The sequence below is a fragment of the Canis aureus genome, chromosome 5 (assembly GCF_053574225.1).
Source record: "Canis aureus isolate CA01 chromosome 5, VMU_Caureus_v.1.0, whole genome shotgun sequence".
NCBI classification, from domain to species: domain Eukaryota; kingdom Metazoa; phylum Chordata; class Mammalia; order Carnivora; family Canidae; genus Canis; species Canis aureus.
This window is the reverse complement of record NC_135615.1, coordinates 35,771,573-35,789,526: the sequence shown is the minus strand read 5'-3', so window position 1 is coordinate 35,789,526 and position 17,954 is coordinate 35,771,573. Positions and strand designations below refer to the sequence as shown.

Below are 17,954 nucleotides of genomic sequence, written 5' to 3'. Positions count from 1 at the left end.
GAGCGGCCGCAGATCCCACCCAGGGAAGCCGCAGCTCCGCAAGAGGGTGCACAAACTCCGGATTGGGGCCGACTCTCCCCTCGCCCACGAGTTCCTCTCCCCCGCCCGCCCTCAGAAAGCCCAGGGACAGAGGGGAGGGCGAGGGGAGAGACGCGGAACACGCGGACTCCCTCCCGGGAGGCGCCTGGAGCCGCGAGCTCCCACGTTCCCGGGAAGGCGGCTCGAGGCTGGCAGCGGAGCTCCGCGCAGCCCGGGCGGCCCTCTGCTGCCCTCTGCCGGCCGGCCCCAGCATCTCCAGCGCGGCCGCGCCACCAGGCCAGCGGGGTCCCGGCTCCTCCGCGCCGCGCAGCTCCCCTCTTAACTTCTCACCCAGAAGGGAAGAGCCTAGAAGTCGTATGGCTCTTCCCCGGCCCCAGCACCAGGCCCCGCCGTGCGCCGAGGTCCAGCCACTGGCCCTTTCTAACCAGCCTCCGCGCTGGGATGCTCGCTCCTTCTGGCAGCCCTTTACCTGGTCCAACCTGAGTATTTTCTCAACTTGACCCAGGCTGTCTCTGCAGGCCATGCTCTTCCAAAATACGGATGGAAAACAGGCTCCACTGACTATCCCATGGTGACCAAGGCCCCCTCTTCTTTGGAACTGAGGGGAATGCAGATACCTCTCCCCGCCGGAGCCGGGAAGGCAGGAGTCTAGGGGGCCAAGCTCCGATAGGCCGCCCTGCCCAGCCCCTTCCGGAGCCCTTTTTAAAGCAGGCTGTCCAGGAATGAGCTCTTTTGGGGTCAGGGCGTCACCTGCTGGTGTCCACAAGAACTGCACCTGCAACACAGCAGGCATACTTCCCGGGCCAGGAAAGACCTCCGATAATAACCCCAGCAGCTGATTTTTATTAAGAGCGCTCCGTGAGCCAGGTTCATTCTGAGTTCTTGGCGTTATCTCATTTCACATATTATCTCGTTTCATCCACACAGGAACCCGATGAGGTGGACGGCATTCATTCCATTTGACCTATGAGGACACTGAAGCTGGGAAAGTTAAGTGTCCTACCCCAGAACACATCTCCAGGACGCGGCAAAGCCCCAGTGTGTGCTTCAGCTCGCCTCTTTCACGCGCGTTGGGGCGGGGAGTGGGGGGAATGGCAGAGCGGGAGGTAACTCAATGGGGAAGATCTCCCCCTTCCTACTCCCTTACCCAACCTTGGGCACAATCCATCTCAGCCTAGCTTGCAGCTGGCAGAGCAAGATCCCTCAATCTGCCATGCCCCCATAGAGTCCATGCCCCTCTCTCCTTACAGATTGGGAGCTCCTCTAGGGCAGGGCCAAGGCAAATCTTTTCCCTGTTCCCTCCAGTTAGCGCTAACTGAATGCTCAGGCCCTCTCCCCTATACTGCCACCAGAGCCACCCACCCCACACACGCTGCAGGCCCTACTCAGCCTCCTCCTCACTCCCCAGTTCATGAGCTCAGGCAGGTACCATGTAAGCAGCTGCAAGGGACAGAAACTCTGTTCAATGAAAAGAGGCTCGTGTAAATGAAAAGTCCGGGAGCAGATCCAGCTGTAGGTGGTATGCATCAAGGCTCCTAAATATCTTTCTCCACATCTGTAGCTCAGTAGTCCTTTGTGTTGACTCCGATTCCGGGCAGGCTTTTCCAACAAAGTAACAAAATTGGCAAGGCAGCTCTGAGCCCACATCTGCCTTTGCAGGAAGAAGCCTTACCCATCCCAAGAAGAGAAGTAAAATTCTCAACATGCAGTTTCATTGGCCCAGACAGTGAAATATGCCCAGTCCTGAACCAATCACTGTGGCCTGAAGAGTCTGCCCTGCCCCCTGCCAACCCCGGGAGTGGAGAGTGGAATCGGCCCAGGCTATCCATACCCACCAGACCCATGGTGGAAGCAGATCCGTCCCAAAGGCAAATGCGGAGAGAGCTCCCAGGAGCAGGAGGATGACTGCTGCCCACTGAAGAGCAGTAAAGTCCACGACGCCTGGCCAGGCCCGAGGCCCACATTTTCTTGGCTTCAATGACTATTTTAGATTGCAGATCTCTTCCAAATTATCACAATTACTTTCTTCATTCATTCTTTCAACTAAATTTTACTGAGGCCCTATATGTTCTAAGCACTATTCTAGATTGAATCCTATCAGTAGACAAAAGAGAGGAAAATCCATGACCTCCAGAATCATTTCTAGTGGAGGTGAGAGTAAGATAATAAATTAATTAATTAAATACAATAAATTAGTAAAATTTATAAGAGCGACCACGACAAATACTACAAGGGGAAATGGGGCAGCGTAAAGGGGATAAGGAGGGCAGACAGGATGACAGGCATTGCAACTTCAAACAGAATACTGCCAGAAGACTTTGAGAATGTGAATCTGAGCAGAGACAAGAAAGCAGTAAAGGAATTTGTCATGTAGATATGGGAGGGGAGGGTGATTTCCAAAGTCCAGGAATAGCTAGCACAAAGGCTCTGAGCTGGGAGTGTGCCTGGCACGTTCCTGGAACAGCAAGGTGCAAAAAGAACAAGAAGGGAATGTAGAGGATAAGACACAGAGAGAGCAGGGGCCCAATGATGCAGAGCCTTGTAGGCTATGTAAGGGCTATGGCCTTACATAGTGACATGAGGAACCACTCAAAATCTGGGGCAAAGAATTGACCTGATTTGACTTGCATTTTTAAATTTATTTTAATATTTTATTTATTTATTTGACAGAGAGAGAGCTCAGGCACACACAAGCCTTGTGGGCAAAGGAAGAAGGAGAAGCAGGCTCCCAGCAAGACAGGGAGCCATATGTGGGACTTGATCCCAGGACCCTGAGATCACGACTGTCCTGCATCAGGCTCCTGTTGCTTCTCCCTCTGCCTATGTCTCTGCCTCTCTGTCTGTGTCTCTCACAAATAAATAAAGAATATATATATTTTTTTAAAGTAGAGGAAAAGCAGGAAAATGTGGGAGCCTATAAGCTCAAGGCACAAATAATATCAAGGAGGAAAGATATGGACCTGATCAAACGGTCCTGATGGATTGAGTGAGATGAGAACTGAAAGATGACCAATGGATTTAGCAACATGGAAGTCACAGGGTCTGTACAAGAGCCACTCAAATGGAAAAGGTTGGGGGAAACCTGATTAGAAAGAGACTATGAAATAACAAGCTTCATAGTGGTGTTACACACAGCAGCCAAAAGGTGGAAGCAACTTATATGTCTGTTGACAGATGAATGGATAAACACATGTCTAATGCAATGGAATATTATTAAACCTTAAAAAGGAAGGAAATTCTGACACATGTTAAGACACAGATGAACCTTGAAAATATTAGGCAAAGTGAAAGAAGCCAGACACCAAAGGACAAATATTGTATGTTTCTAAGAAGTATCTAGAATAGGTAAATTCATAGAACCAGAAAGTAAAATAGAGGTTACCAGGAGCTGGGGGAGATGGAAAGGAAAGTTATTATCTAGTGGGTACTAAGTTCTTATTGGTATGATGAAAAAGTTCTAGAAATAGTGATCATGCCTGCATATTTTTAACACACCTAATGCCACTGAATTGCACACTTAAAAATGGTTAAAATATTAACTCTTATGCTACGTCTATTTTACCACAATAAAAAATAAGGTGGCCTTCAAAAAAAATAACCAAAAAGAATTTGTTGAGTACCTACTATACACTAGATACTGGGCCAAGACCTGGGAGCTATAAAGGGCCACTAGGTGCTCACATGGACTCAAACAAGTGCTACTCCAGCCCCATCTTCGTTTCCTTTGTTCTTTGGGCCCATGGGCAGATATCTGGGGACTGACTTGAAATGCTGATTGTGTGGGGATTCCAGAGAGCCATTTGATGAATGCTGTCCTGAGACCATAGTGGAAAACCACAGCTGGACCCAAGTTCCATGGCTTTGCAGCTGGTGGAGTAAATACCATCAAAGATTATGGCAAATAAAATAGGACAAGTACTAAAGGAGATCTTTAGAAGCATGCCACCACTCCTCCCTTGGCCCCCGATTTACCTGGTCATAGGGGTTTTTGTTTTTGTTTTTTTAAGATTTTATTTATTTATTCATAGAGAGAGAGAGAGAAAGGCAGAGACACAAGCAGAGAGAGAAGCAGGCTCCATGCAGGGAGCCCAACGCGGGACTTGATCCCAGGTCTCCAGGATCACACCCTGGGCTGCAGGCGGTGCTAAACCACTCGCCACTGGGGCTGCTCTTGTTTTTGTTTTTTAATCAATCCCTGGGATTAAGACCTAGAGACATGCTCAGCATGTTTGCAGAAACTGGAAGATGGAGGGAAATGACATCAGAAGCCAGAAAGAGACAGCAGGTGAGTGGTTAAGATCATAATGTTGGGTGGGGGGCACCTGGGTGACTCAGTTAAACATCTGCCTTCCACTCAGGTCACAATTCCGGAGTCCCATGATTGAGCCCTACATCGGGCTTCCAGCTCAGCGGGGAGTCTGCTTCTCCCTCTCCCTCTACCTTTCCCCTGCTCATGCTCTCTCTCTAGCCCTCGTTCACACTCTCTTTCAAATAGATAAATAGAATCTTTTTTAAAAAAAGATCATAATGTCTGGATCCAAACTACCTGGGTTCTAATCCTAGTTCATTTAGGACTGTACAGCTTGGGAAAGTCATTTACCTTCTCTGTGCTTCTATTTCCTCACCTCTAACATGGGGATAATAGAGCTCCCTGGTAGAATTGTTCTGAGAGAGGTCGCTGGCACAGGTCGGTCTATGTGAGTTCGCTACTCTCATCATTATCAGGACTAGCTGGAGGGGTAAGTCAAAAGTAACAAGATGGAATTTAATGTGGAAATTAGTGGAAACCCTGACATTCAGATTCCAACAAAGCCATTGTACAGTTTTAGGATCAAGAAGTCTTGGCATCCATCCACTCATCTGTGCATGAGAAACAGTCCAAGGTGTCCAGTGACTTCCAGGGCAACTGCAGCCAACCCTGTTATTATGACCTTCAGTGGTATTCACTGAAATATAGCATCCAAAACCAAGGAGGTGACAACTTCCTTGTATTATGAGCTTCAAACTCAACAATGGAAATCACCCTTTGTTGGTGGGAGTGTATAACCATTTTGTAAAAAGGTTGAACAGTTTCTTATAAAACTAAACATACAACTACCCTATGACCCAGCAAGTCCACTTCTATTTCAAGAGAAATGAAAACGTATGTTCACACAAAGACTTGTACAGGAATGTTCATAGCAGCTTTATTTACAATGGCCCCAAACTGAAACGAGCCCGAGTGTCCATCCAAGAGGCAAATGGGCTAACAAACTGTTATACATCCGTACAATAGAATTCTACTCAACAATACAAAGGAGCAAACTACTGATATACACAATAACATGGATATATCTCCAAAACATCATGCTAAAAGAGTAAACCAGACACATAAAAAGTAGATACTGTATGATTCCATCTTTATGAAGTTCTAGCATGGGTAAAACTAAGCAGTTATGGAAAGAAATCAGAACAGTAGGGGTAGGGGTGAGCAGGAAACTTTCTGGAGTAATGGAAATGGTCTGTATCTTGGGATGCCTGGGTGGCACAGTCAGTTAAATGTCCAACTCTTGGTTTTGGCTCAGGTCTTGATCTCAGGATCATGAGATTGAACCCCACAGAAGTCTCTGCACTCAGAGTCTGCTTCAGACTCTGTCTCCCTCAATGCAAGCTGGTGCAGCCACTTGAGGAAACAGGATGGAGGTTCCTCAAAAAGGTGAAAATAGACCTGCCCTACAACCCAGAAGCTGTATTAGTGGGTATTTACCCCAAAGATACAAATGTAGCGATCCGAAGGGGTACCCACACCCCGATATTTATAAAAGCAATGTCCATAATAGCCAAACTATGGAAAGACCCCAGATGTACATCGACAAATGAATGCATAAAGAGGTGGTATGTATATACAATGGAATATTACTCAGCCATCAAAAAAAGAAATCTTACCATTTGCAATGACACGGATGGAACTAGAGGGTATTACACTAAGGGAAATAATTCAGAGACAGATGATCATTATATGATCTCATTCACATGTGGAATTTAAGAAACAAAACAGAGGATCATAGGGGAAGAGAGAAAGAAATAAACAAGACAAAATCATAGAGGGGGAGACAAAGCATAAGAGACTCTTAAATCATAGGAAACAAGCTGAGGGTTGCTGGAGGGGAGGGGATGAGGTGATGGGACAACTGGGTGACGGGCATTAAGGAGGGCACGTGGAGATCCCTGGGTGGCTCAGCAGTTTAGCGCCTGCCTCGGGCCCAGGGCATGATCCTGAAGTCCCGCAATCGAGTCTCGCATCAGGCTACCTGCATGGAGCCCTCTTCTCCCTCTGCCTGTGTCTCTGTCTCTCTCTCTCTGTGTCTCTCATGAATAAATAAAATCTTTAAAAAAAAAAAAAAAGGAGGGCACGTGATGTAATGAGCAGTGGGTGTTGTAGAAGACACATATCTCTACCTCTGAAACCAATTTTACATACTATGTTAATTTAAATAAAATTTAAAAATTTAAATAAAATAAATTTAAATAAATTTAAATTAAATTTAAATAAAATAAAAATATAAAAAATTTTAAAATTAAATTTAAATAAAATTTTAAAAGACTCTCCCTCTCCCTCTGCCTTTATCCCCCGAACACATGTTCTGTCTCTCTCCAAAATAAATAAATCTTTGGGACACCTGGGTGGCGCAGCGCTTGAGCATCTGCCTTTGGGTCAGGGTGTGATCCCGGGGTCCTGGGATCAAGTCCTGCATTGGGCTCCTTGTGAGAAGCCTGCTTCTCCTCTGCCTGTGTCTCTGCCTCCCTCTGTGTGTCTCTCATAAATAAATAAATAAATAAATAAATAAATAAATAAATAAATAAATAAGAAATATTCTGTATCTTGATAGGATGTGTGGTATACAAGTTTATGCATTTGTCAAAATGCAATGCAAGCAAGGATATACATAGGATGTGTGCATTTCGTTATATACAAGTTTTGTCTCAAAAAAGCCAACAACCATACACGAATAATATACTCTAATTAGTGATGCAATGTTGCAGTGTTTCAGACTAAGTGTACCTGATATCTGTAGCTTCCTTTGACATATAGGTGAAAGAGAGGATGAACTGAAGAAGGGAGAAGTGATACACAGATAGTGATAGAACAAACACAGCATGCAATGTAAACTGTCAAATCTGAGCAGTGTTAACTGGAAAATGTGTTCAACTTTTTCATATGTTTAAAGTTTTCATAAGGAAACTTGGGAAAAGAAAGCAACCTATGCCTAAGGTTGAGGGAACCGGCATACACTGTTTTTAGGAACCAAAAGTGGTGCCATCTTTTGGGAAGCAATCTATCAACATGTATCAAAGCCTTGAGGGCACCTGGGTGACTCAGCGGTTGAGCATCTGCCTTCGGCTCAGGGCATGATCCCAGGGTCTGGGATCCAGTCCCGCATCAGGCTCCCTGCGAGGAGCCTGCTTCCCCCTCTGTCTGTCTCTGCCTCTCTCTGTGTGTCTCTCATGAATAAATAAATAAAATCTTTATAAAAGGGGATCCCTGGGTGGCGCAGTGGTTTAGCGCCTGCCTTTGGCCCAGGGCACGATCCTGGAGACCCAGGATCGAATCCCATGTCGGGCTCCCGGTGCATGGAGCCTGCTTCTCCCTCTGCCTATGTCTCTGCCTCTCTCTCTCTCTCTCTCTGTGTGTGACTATCATAAATAAATAAAAATTTAAAAAAAATAAAAATAAAAAAATAAAATCTTTAAAAAAAAAAAAGCCTGAAGGTTTCCTACTCTTCAATCCCACAGCTCCACTGCTCCAAATTTATCTTAAGAAAAGAAAGATAAGGGACGCCTAGGTGGTTCGGTGGTTGAGCGTCTGCCTTTAAAGGGCTCAGGGCGCGATCGAGTCCTGGAATTGAGTCCTACATCGGGCTCCCCACAGGAAGCCTGCTTCTCCCCCTGCCTGTATCTCTGCCTCCCTCTCTCTCTCATGAATAAATAAATAAAATCTTGTAAAAAAAAGAAAGATAAGTGTGGGTAAAGATGTAACTATAAGGATGTTCACTACAAAATCAGTTATAATGGTAAAAAGTTGTCAACAACTCCAGTGTCCTAAGATAGGGTGTTGATTAAAGAAATAAATGGTCGGGGGATCCCTGGGTGGCGCAGCGGTTTGGCGCCTGCCTTTGGCCCAGGGCGCGATCCTGGAGACCCGGGATCGAATCCCATGTCGGGCTCCCAGTGCATGGAGCCTGCTTCTCCCTCTGCCTGTGTCTCTGCCTCTCTCTCTCTCACTGTGTGCCTATCATAAAAAAAAAAAAAAAATTAATTGAAAAAAAAAAAAAGAAAGAAATGGTCGGGCACCTGGGTGGCTCTGTCCATTAAGCATCTGCCTTCAGCTCGGGCTGTGATCTCAGGGTCTTGGGATCGAGTCCAGCATCAGGCTCCCTGTTCCGTGCTTCTCCTTCTGTCTCTGCCTGCCACCCCCCATCCCTAATGAATAAATAAATAAAATATTTAAAAATATATAAAAATAATAATGAAGAAATCATGGTGTCATTGTGCTCTGGAATATTATGCAGCAATTAAAATGGTACATCACATATCTTTTCTCAAATGGGAAGACATTATCTGTACCTATATAGTTGAGAAGGAAAAGCAGATCACTGGGGTCACCCTTCTCCATGCCCCATCCGGAGACATAGGATACTCGATGCCCCACCCCATCCTACTCCCTGGAGCTCTTGGGGGCTTAGTTTCTCGTCCTCACAGCTGGTGCTGCTTTCCTATTTCCACCGCAATCTTTCCCCATCTGCCGCTCACCGCCCCACACACTGTCCCATTGCCCCTTGTGGTTCCCTGGGGATACACCCCCTTCTTGCACACCTCCACAAGGTGTAGCCAGATCTTGCAGGGCTCTTCCCTAGGGGTTCAGGATTGCAGACTTCATTTCCCCCATCCTGAAGGGGGTAGCCACCAACTGGAACCCGGGTTTGCTTTGCTCCCATGACACCTGCCCCCAGATCCAGGAGGAGGAAGGTGACTGAAGGTGAAAGCAAAAGGCTGTTGGGAGCTAATGGGGAGGGCAGCGCTCCAGAAAAATTTCCCCACCCCTCTAGCACAGCCCTTGGAAACTTGAAATTCTTCTTTATTATCAGAATGATTTCATATTCTTTGTCCCTTCCCTTTGTCTTCCAGAGAAAAACTTGTCTTCACAACAAAACAACCCTTGAAGATGGCTTTTTTTTTAATATTTTAATTATTTATTCATGATAGACCAGAGAGAGAGAGAGAGAGGCAGAGACACAGGCAGAGGGAGCCCAATGCGGAACTCGATCGCGGGTCTCCAGGATCACGCCCTAGGCTGAAGGCAGGGCCAAACCATTGAGAAACCAGGGCTGCCAGAGATGTTAAGTTAAACAAAAACTACCTTCCTCCCCTAAAAGGCCTCTTCCCACCAGCTTTTACCTCCCATTTTCTTAGCACACGCAGGCAGCAGCCTGGAAGCAAAGTCCAAGCTGCTAAAGGGGGCTGCCTTTGGGTGGTGGAATTGTCAGTAATTTTTCTAATTTCCCTATAACAAACACATGTTCTTTTCTGTACTGAGGAAGAAACAATCACCGCAGAATACCCACCTGGAGTACACCCAGGGGAGAGCTGCTCAGGGCATGCAGGCCTGGGAAAGGTGTTCCTGGGGGGCTGGGCCCATTTAAGCTAGAGAGAAAGCTAGTGTATGACTAAGCAGGTATAGGCCTCTCTGCAGCCAACCAGGGCTTGTAAGCAGCAAAGGTACATGCTCTGTGCTGCTCAGGGTGAGCTAGTTCCAACAGCTGCATAGCACAAGAAGGCCAGTTCTCACTGATAGGAGCTGTCCTACCATGAAATGGACTGCCTTTTAAGGCAGTGAGCTCCCTAGTATATAACGCATGCAAGCAAGATGGGCAGCCCTCAACAAGGAGAGCTCTAGAGGGTATTTCTAGGCTGACCAAGAGAATGGCCTAAGGGTCTCTGAGGTCCCTTAAAGCAACTCAGAAAAGCTTGTTGGCCACCCTGACAAGACAAAATATCAAGGGCACTCAGGCCATTTCTCATATCGGTGCCAGAGGAGGCAGTCAGGGTGGATTTTCTGGAGGAGAAGGTGTGGTCATTGTCCTGTTGGCCCCTCAATCTCCAACCTGTGGGTACATATTTTACTGACTCTCTTGTCTGAAGTCTTTTGGTCCTTTCTAGATAAAAATGAACAGGGCCTTAGCCTCTGCCTTGTTGCATGATCCTGGATGAGTGCCAGCCTCTATCTGGGCCTTAGTCTACCTCTCTATTCAATGGGCTCAGCTGAAACCATCCATGTTTTTTTCTCCAGGGATGGCCAAGCTGCTAGTCACACACTTATATGAGAGAAGGGGAGTGAGGGATTGGTGCTTTTTTTTTAAGATTTAATTTATTTATTCATGAGAGACACACACAGAGAGAGAGGCAAAGACACAAGCAGAGGGAAAAGCAGGCTCCATGCAGGGAGCCTAATGTGGGACTCCATCCCAGGCTCCAGGGTCATGTCCTGAGCCAAAGGCAGACTCTCAACCGCTGAGCCACCCAGGCATCTCTGGTGCATTTTTTTTTTTCTGGTGCATTTTTTTAATTTTTTTTTTTAATTTTTATTTATTTATGATAGTCACACAGAGAGAAAGAGAGAGAGGCAGAGACACAGGCAGAGGGAGAAGCAGGCTCCACGCACCAGGAGCCCGATGTGGGATTCGATCCCGGTCTCCAGGATCACGCCCTGGGCCAAAGGCAGGCGCCAAACCGCTGCGCCACCCAGGGATCCCTGGTGCATTTTTTTAAAGAGAGATTTTAGAGAGAGAGTGCATGCCAGTGCCGGGGGGGGGGGGGGGGGGGGGGGGGGGGGGGCGGGGAGCAGAGAGAGAATAAGAGAGAGAGAACCCCAAGCAGAGCACAGAGCCCAGGATGGGGCTCAATATCATGACCTTGAGATCATGACCTGAGCCAAGATCAAGAGTTGGACACTTAAAAAAAAAAAAAAAAATAGTTGGACACTTGACCTGACTGAGGCATCCAGGTGCCCCTGGTTGGTGTATTTTTGAGGGGGTCTCTGGTTGTATCCCAGCTTACAGTCCTTGGGACTTGGGCCTCATGCTCAGGAGAATCAGCAGAGGTGGCGGGCCCACAGAGGCAGGCCAGGGGTTCAGCCAGGTTTTTGAGAACCTCCTCCCCAGACCAAAGCATAAGGGAAGGTTGGGAAGACAACTGATGTTATGATGCCATTGTTACCTTCGTGATGGGGGCATCCATCTGAGCTCCTCCTAGAAGCGCCCCAATCCTTCTTCCCCAGGGACCTCAGGGAGGGGCCTTAAGACCCAGCCTCCTTCCCCAGCCTGCACAGCCCTGCCCAAAGCAGGAGGGTGCTCTGAAGAGGTAGGGAGTGGTGAGGGCCAGGCAAGGCCAGGAGACAGAAGAACAAACCGACGCCCATCTGCAGAGGAACTCATTCAGGGTGGGGCAGTGGTTAGAGCGCTGGTGGTGCGGTCAGGCCGGCTCCGTCTGAATCCCCGCACCGAGAGACCTTGTGCAAGTGACTCCACTTCTCTGGACTTGTCAGGACAAAATGCAACGCCACCGGGACAGCGATGGGCTCCTGGCTTCATTTTAGTCTCTCATGCCAACCACCTGGAAACAAGCCGCGAGCCCCCTCTGGCCCTGCCCTTCCTCCACAGCCCTACCCGCCCGCCCCTGTCCTCGGCTCGCGTCCTCGGCTGCCCCCGTGCGGCCCTTCGCGGAACTGCAGCCGCCCGCCTTGCCCGCCCAGCCCTAGGCCCGTGCGCCCGTCGCCGCCCAGCAAACGTGGGGCTTGGACGCGTCTCCTGGTCTCAGGCAGACTAGCCGTCGCCTTCCAGATTTCAAAGACTGGTAGCTATTCTCAGAGACGAGCCTCAACCCCTACGTATGGTCCCGCATCCTCCTCGCTGGTTCCAGGCCGGTGGTAGGAGCTTGGGAAGCCACCCTGCGCCCCCCCCGCCCCCCCTGGGGCGGCCTTTGTGGGCAGGAAAGAAGTGGACACGCACATTCTCGAGACAGATCACATAGTGATCGAAGCTTCTGGGGGTGTCCACACACACATACATCCACACACACATACCTCAGGCCTCCACGTGCATACGTGTGCAAGGGCACACAGCCACAAGCGCCAGGCAACCATGCACCACACTGTCTTCTGTGTGCACACAGCCACATCATCACACACACGGCCCCTGCCTTTCCGTCCATCTATCCCTCTGTGCCCTGTGTCTCTCCCCTTCCCCATGACTTCGGGAAACCAATGCTTACCATAAATTGCAAATACGAACTCCTTTCCATGGCCTAAAGCCCTATCTACCCCTCAGACCACATCTCCCACCACCAACCCCTTGCCCATTATTTATTCACTATTTCTCTGGCAAAAATACACAGCACTCACTCACACTTCTGTTCCCTCTTCCTGAAATGTTCTTCCACCAGATCCTCCACTGGCTGCCTCCTTCTCTTCCTAAATACCACCTCCTTCCAGACCACCAGAGTTAAGAGGCTCCCTACCCTTCATTCTCTCAAAACATGTTTACTTCAAAATGTGCCTCCTAATCATTAGAGAAATGCAAATCAAAACCACAATGAGATACTACCTCACACCCATCAGGGTGTGACTACTATTAAAAAAAAGAAGAGGAAGAAAGAAAAAAACAAGTGTTGGCAAGGATGTGGAAAAAATAGAACCCTTGAGCACCATTGGGAGGAATGTAAAAGGGTGCAGCTGCTGTGGAAAACAGTATGGTGGGGATCCCTGGGTGGCTCAGCAGTTTAGCACTGCCTTTGGCCCAGGGTGTGATCCTGGAGTCCCAGGATCGAGTCCCACTTTGGGCTCCCTGCATGGAGCCTGCTTCTCCCTCTGCCTGTGTCTCTGCCTCTCTCTCTGTGTGTGTCTCTCATGAATAAAAAATTAAAATCTTAAAAAAAGAAAAAAGATCGAAAACAGTATGGTGGTTCCTCAAAAAGTTAAAAATAAAATTACCATAGGATCCAACAATCACTTCTGGGTTTATACACAAAAGCACTGAAAACAGGGTCTCGAAGAGATTTTTGTACTCCCACATTCATAGCAGCATTATTCACAATGGCCAAGAGGTGGAAGCAACCCAAGTGTTCATTGATAGGTGAATGGATAAGCAAAATGGGGCATATACATAAAATGAATATATTATTCAGTCTTAAAAAGGAAGAGAATTCTGACACATGCTACAACATGGATGAACCTTGAGGATATTATGCCAAGTGAAATAAGCCAGTCAGAAATATAAATACTGTATAATTCCACTTATATGAACTATCTAGAAGAGTCAAACTTGGAGTGTCTGACATTTGATCTCAAGATTGTGGGTTTGAGCCCTGTATTTGGGTGTAGAGATTATTTAAAAATAAAATATTTTTTTAAAAATAGAATAATCAGGGGATCCCTGGGTGGCTCAGCGGTTTAGCCCCTGCCTTCGGCCCAGGGCATGATTCTGGAGTCTCGGGATCGAGTCCCACATCAGGCTCCCTGAATGGAGCCTGCTTCTCCCTCTGCCTGTGTCTCTGCCTCTCTATCACACATCTCTGTGTTTCTAATGAATAAATAAATAAAATCTTTTTAAAAAATAAATAAAATAAAAATAGAATAGTCAAACTCATAGAGACAAAAAGTAGAATGGTAGTTGCCAGGGACTGGGGAAGTGGAGGGAATGGGGAGTTACCATTTAAGAGGTACAGAGTTTTAATTTTGCAAAATGAAAAGTTCTGGGGATGGATGGTGGTGATGGTTGCATAACAATGAATGTACTTGGGCAGCCCCGGTAGTGCAGTGGTTTAGCGCCGCCTGCAGCCCGGGGTGTGATCCTGAGGACCAGGGATGGAGGGATGGAGTCCCATGTTGGGCTCCCTGCGTGGAGCCTGCTTCTCCCTCTGCCTGTGTCACTGCCTCTCTCTCTGTGTCTCTATGAATAAATAAGTAAAATCTTAAAAAAAAAAAAAAAAACAATGAATGTACTTAATGCAGCTGAACTGTACACTGAAAACCGGTTAAGATTAAAAAAATTGTTAAGGATGGTCACTTTTTTTTCTAGATTTTATTTATTTACTTGAGAGAGAGCACACAAGCAGGGGGAGCAACAGAGAGAAAAGCAGAAGCAGACTCCCTACTGAACAGGGAGCCCGATGTGGGGCTCAATTCTAGGACCCCGGGATCATGACCTGAGTCGAAAGCAGACACTCAATCGACTAAGCTACTCAGGTGCCCCAAGACCAAATTTTTATGTTTTTTTTTTCCAAATGTTTGTTATATTATATCTTTCCACCATTAAAAATAACAAAAAATATGTAGTGGACATGTGTTTGCTTGTTCAATCCCATTTCACTCATGAAACTGTGAACTCCAAAAAAGTGGAGTTCTGTCTGTATGGCACACCTACCATGTGTTGCCACTCACTGAGGACATGAGGAACATGATGGACAAGGTGACAAGGTGAAGGCTGAAGTCTCATAGCCTTCGGGGAAGGGGAGAAAGACAGTGAACAAACAGGTAAGCAAAATGACCACCTCTCAAGTACCGTGAGGAAAACTGGAACAGTGAAATATCAGAGGCTTCATGAGACATGTCGGCTGGGCAGTGGGACACACCATCCTGCGGAAGGTGACATTTTGGCTAAGACTCAAGAAACAGTCAAGCCTGTGATGCCTGGGCAGCTCAGCAGTTGAGCCTCTGCCTTTGGCTCAGGGCATGATCCCGGGGTCCTGGGATCGAGTCCCACATCGGCTTCCCACAGGGAGCCTACTTCTCCCTCTGCTATGTCTCTACCTCTCTTTGTCTCTCATGAATAAATAAAATAAAATAAAATAAAATAAAATAAAATAAAATAAAATAAAATAAAAAAAGAAACAGTCAAGTCGGTCATTAAGTATCTGGGAGACCATGGTTGCAGACAAAATATAAAGCAAGTGCAAAGACCCTGGCTCAGCATGAGCCTGGTGTGCTAGAGGAACAGCAGCAAGAGGAGGGGGGAAGAGAGTAGAGAGGAAAGAAGGAAGCCCTGAGCAAGGAAGAGGGGATGGAGGGCATTACTGGTGGCAGAGAAGGGAGGCCCCACCAGTTCACCAACCTCCTCCTCCTCAACCAATGAGCTTCTATGAGTGGCAACCTCTAAGGGCACTAAATGCCTTTTGCAGATCAGCTCAGAGGATGTTCACACCCGAAAGAGTCTGAACCACCCTGTGCTGCCCATTCCTCCCCTGCCTTCCTTGAGGACCCAGTCTGAGGAGTGTCCTGCTTCCCACCCAGCCCCCTCCCACCACACCACCCCCCACCCCCTGCCTCATCCGCAAGGGCCTGCCTCATCTGCAGGGGCCTGCTGCAGGCAGGGGGGGGTGCTAGCCAATCACTGCCAAGGGTTTTTGGGTCTTCCCTTCTCTGTCCCTCAAAAGCAAGCCAAGTAGAGGAAGCCCACCAGCTCTCCCTCACCCAGCTGGGGACCTGTGACAGGAGAAGGGAACCAGAAACCCATCTCCAGCCTCTTGTTTCAGAGGTCCATCTGCAAGCCCCATCCTTGGGGAGCCCCAACTTAAGGGGAGGGAACTAGGAACCCACGGGGCTTGCCAGGCTGGAGGGCAGCTTGGTAGTCAGTGAAGATGCCCTCAAAGGCCAGAGACGGCATCACCGGCAGGGTTGAGAGGGCTGGCTTCCCCCAAATGCCTTCAGTACCCCAAAACCTGGACCAGGACACACCAGGAGAGAGCAGGACCCCAGGAAGAGTTTAGGTCTTCACCAGCCAGGACGCATGTTACACAAAAGGAGGGCTGTCTATTCCAACCTACAGTCCTGGGCTCTGGGAGTTGAGGACCTGACCCAGGGGTGGGCAGTCCCGGGTCCCACCCTCACAGGTCCTCACCCAAAGGAAGACATGAGGGGTCTTCCACCTGGGACTGGAACATTGCAGGACCCAGCACTAAATATATGTAAAGCTTTTTCCTTTCCTTTGTAGTTTCTCAACTTGCCATGATGGGTTTCTGTATTTGCTATATAATGTCATTCTAAGTAAAAAAAAGTTAAAAATTTAAACTAGCCTGGATTTTTACCATTCATCTTTATATTGTGCAATGGCAGTTTTAAAATATAAATACAGGGATGCCTGGGTGGCTCAGTGGTTGAGTGCCTGCCTTTGGCCCAGGGTGTGATCCTGGAGTCCCAGGATCAAGTCCCACATCAGGCTACCTGCATGGAACCTGTTTCTCCCTCTGCCTGTGTCTCTGCCTCTCTCTTTCTGTGACTCTCATGAATAAAATAAATAATCTTTTAAATAAATAAATAAATACATACATACATACATAAAATACAAGGGCATTTCACTTATATGCCAAATCATCAAAATTATGCAGTTTGTATTTTGACATTTATACATACATATATTTCATTCTTACCTGAGCAGTGGACACATGGAGCAAACTAACTCAATTATTTTTATTTCACTTGATTTGTGCATATTCTACTGACACTCTCTATCTCTGTCTGACTGGTAAGAAGGACTGGAAGGAAAGGGAACTGTGGGTTGCTTGATCTTTCCCTGTGCTGTGGTTTCATGGTCAGAGTAAGGTAGGTGTTGGCTTATCCGGGGATACAGTATCCAGGTGGGGGGGGGGATCCATGGCAAAGAAGCAGGTAGGAAATCCTGAGGAACTACAGGAGTTACTAGAGGGCTATGATGCTCCAGCCTGCCTGCTCCCCATAAAGGAGCATGAGTGATGAGGGCACAGAGGTTCAGGTCACAGCATGGAGGCCCTGAATGCCCTCCATCTGGGCCTTGTTCCAACTCTAACCAGGCCATGTCTGCCTAGAACCTTCTGTGACTCTGCAATGCCCTCAGGATGAAATCCCCAGCCCTATTACTGAGTGCCACACATTCTGCTGCAGCCATAGCTCTGTTCTCCCTGAACCATGGGCTTGGGATCTGTCCTTCCCTCTACCTAGAATACTCTTCCCCACCATGCCCCTTCTTCTGGCTAATGCACACTCGTCCTTTGTCTAGACATGAATGTCACCTCCTCCAAGAAGCCTTCTCTCACCTCCCAGGCTGGGTCAGGCACCTCCCTGGCCTGTCACAGGCCCTGTGCTCCCCCCATCACTGCCTGGCATAACATCCCTTCCCTCACTACCAATGGGCTCTATAAGGGCAAGAACTGAGGTTAAAAAGGTTAAGAGCCCCAGACTCAACACATGTGGGTGTTCAGTAGTGGTTGTTGGGTGGATGCATGAATTCAGAGGCAGTGAAAGCCCTGGACTCTGAGCTATCCATCGGCTCACAGATCAGGCCACCAGGAAGGGCTGGAGGAGCTAGAAGACTTGAGGCACCTGCTCTGTTCCAGGCCCCACCTTCTTTACCCTCTGAGCTTATTGTTACTCCCATCCAGCCCAGGAAGGCATGTTCTTCTACCTGTTACATAGCTGGGGAGACTCAGCCTCTTTTCTCTTCTTGCCCCCAGTATGTCCACATCCAAGGCCCAGCTGGAGTGAGCAGCCCAACAGCCTTAGCCAGGCCAATGCAGATGGCCTCTTTCCTTGGCCAGTCTCAGAAAGAACTCACTCCCAGCTGGGGCCTGTCCCATTCTTTCTCCCTCCACTCCTTCCTCCCCCTCCCCACTTCCTTCCTTCCTGTTCTTGGATATTCCCTCTGCAGGAAAGGCCCCAGGTTCAGGGGCAAGGCCCCTAGGCCCAGCTGCCCAGGCCAGGACATATGCTTCTTCCATCAGCTAGCCCCCTCTGCCCTCCCAGGGGCCGGAAATCAGATCCAGGCCCAGGGAATATGTGCGGCACAGGAGACAGCCCAAGGTCATCTTGTCCCTCTCTCTGCATCCAGCCCAAGTACTAGCAGAAGAGCTCT

General features: G+C 48.1%; 1 protein-coding gene across 9 annotated transcripts in view; it reads right to left on the bottom strand.

Moving 5' to 3' along the window:
- The window catches only part of PSD2 (pleckstrin and Sec7 domain containing 2), a 143,199-nt gene that overhangs the window by 55,289 nt on the left and 69,956 nt on the right, over window positions 1-17,954 (bottom strand). For 3 of the 9 annotated variants that reach the window (XR_013379585.1, XR_013379584.1, XM_077897415.1), the window contains exon 1: window positions 509-745. The exons of 2 other annotated variants lie outside the window; for them this stretch is intronic. Coding sequence is in view for 5 of the 7 variants with exons in the window: in XM_077897415.1 (XP_077753541.1) it covers window positions 509-562 (54 nt within the window). In the remaining 2 variants the exon portion in view is untranslated. Of the gene's footprint in view, window positions 1-508; window positions 746-17,954 lie in introns of those variants that run through there. 4 more of the 9 variants (XM_077897405.1, XM_077897406.1, XM_077897414.1 and 1 more) reach the window with 3 other exon arrangements.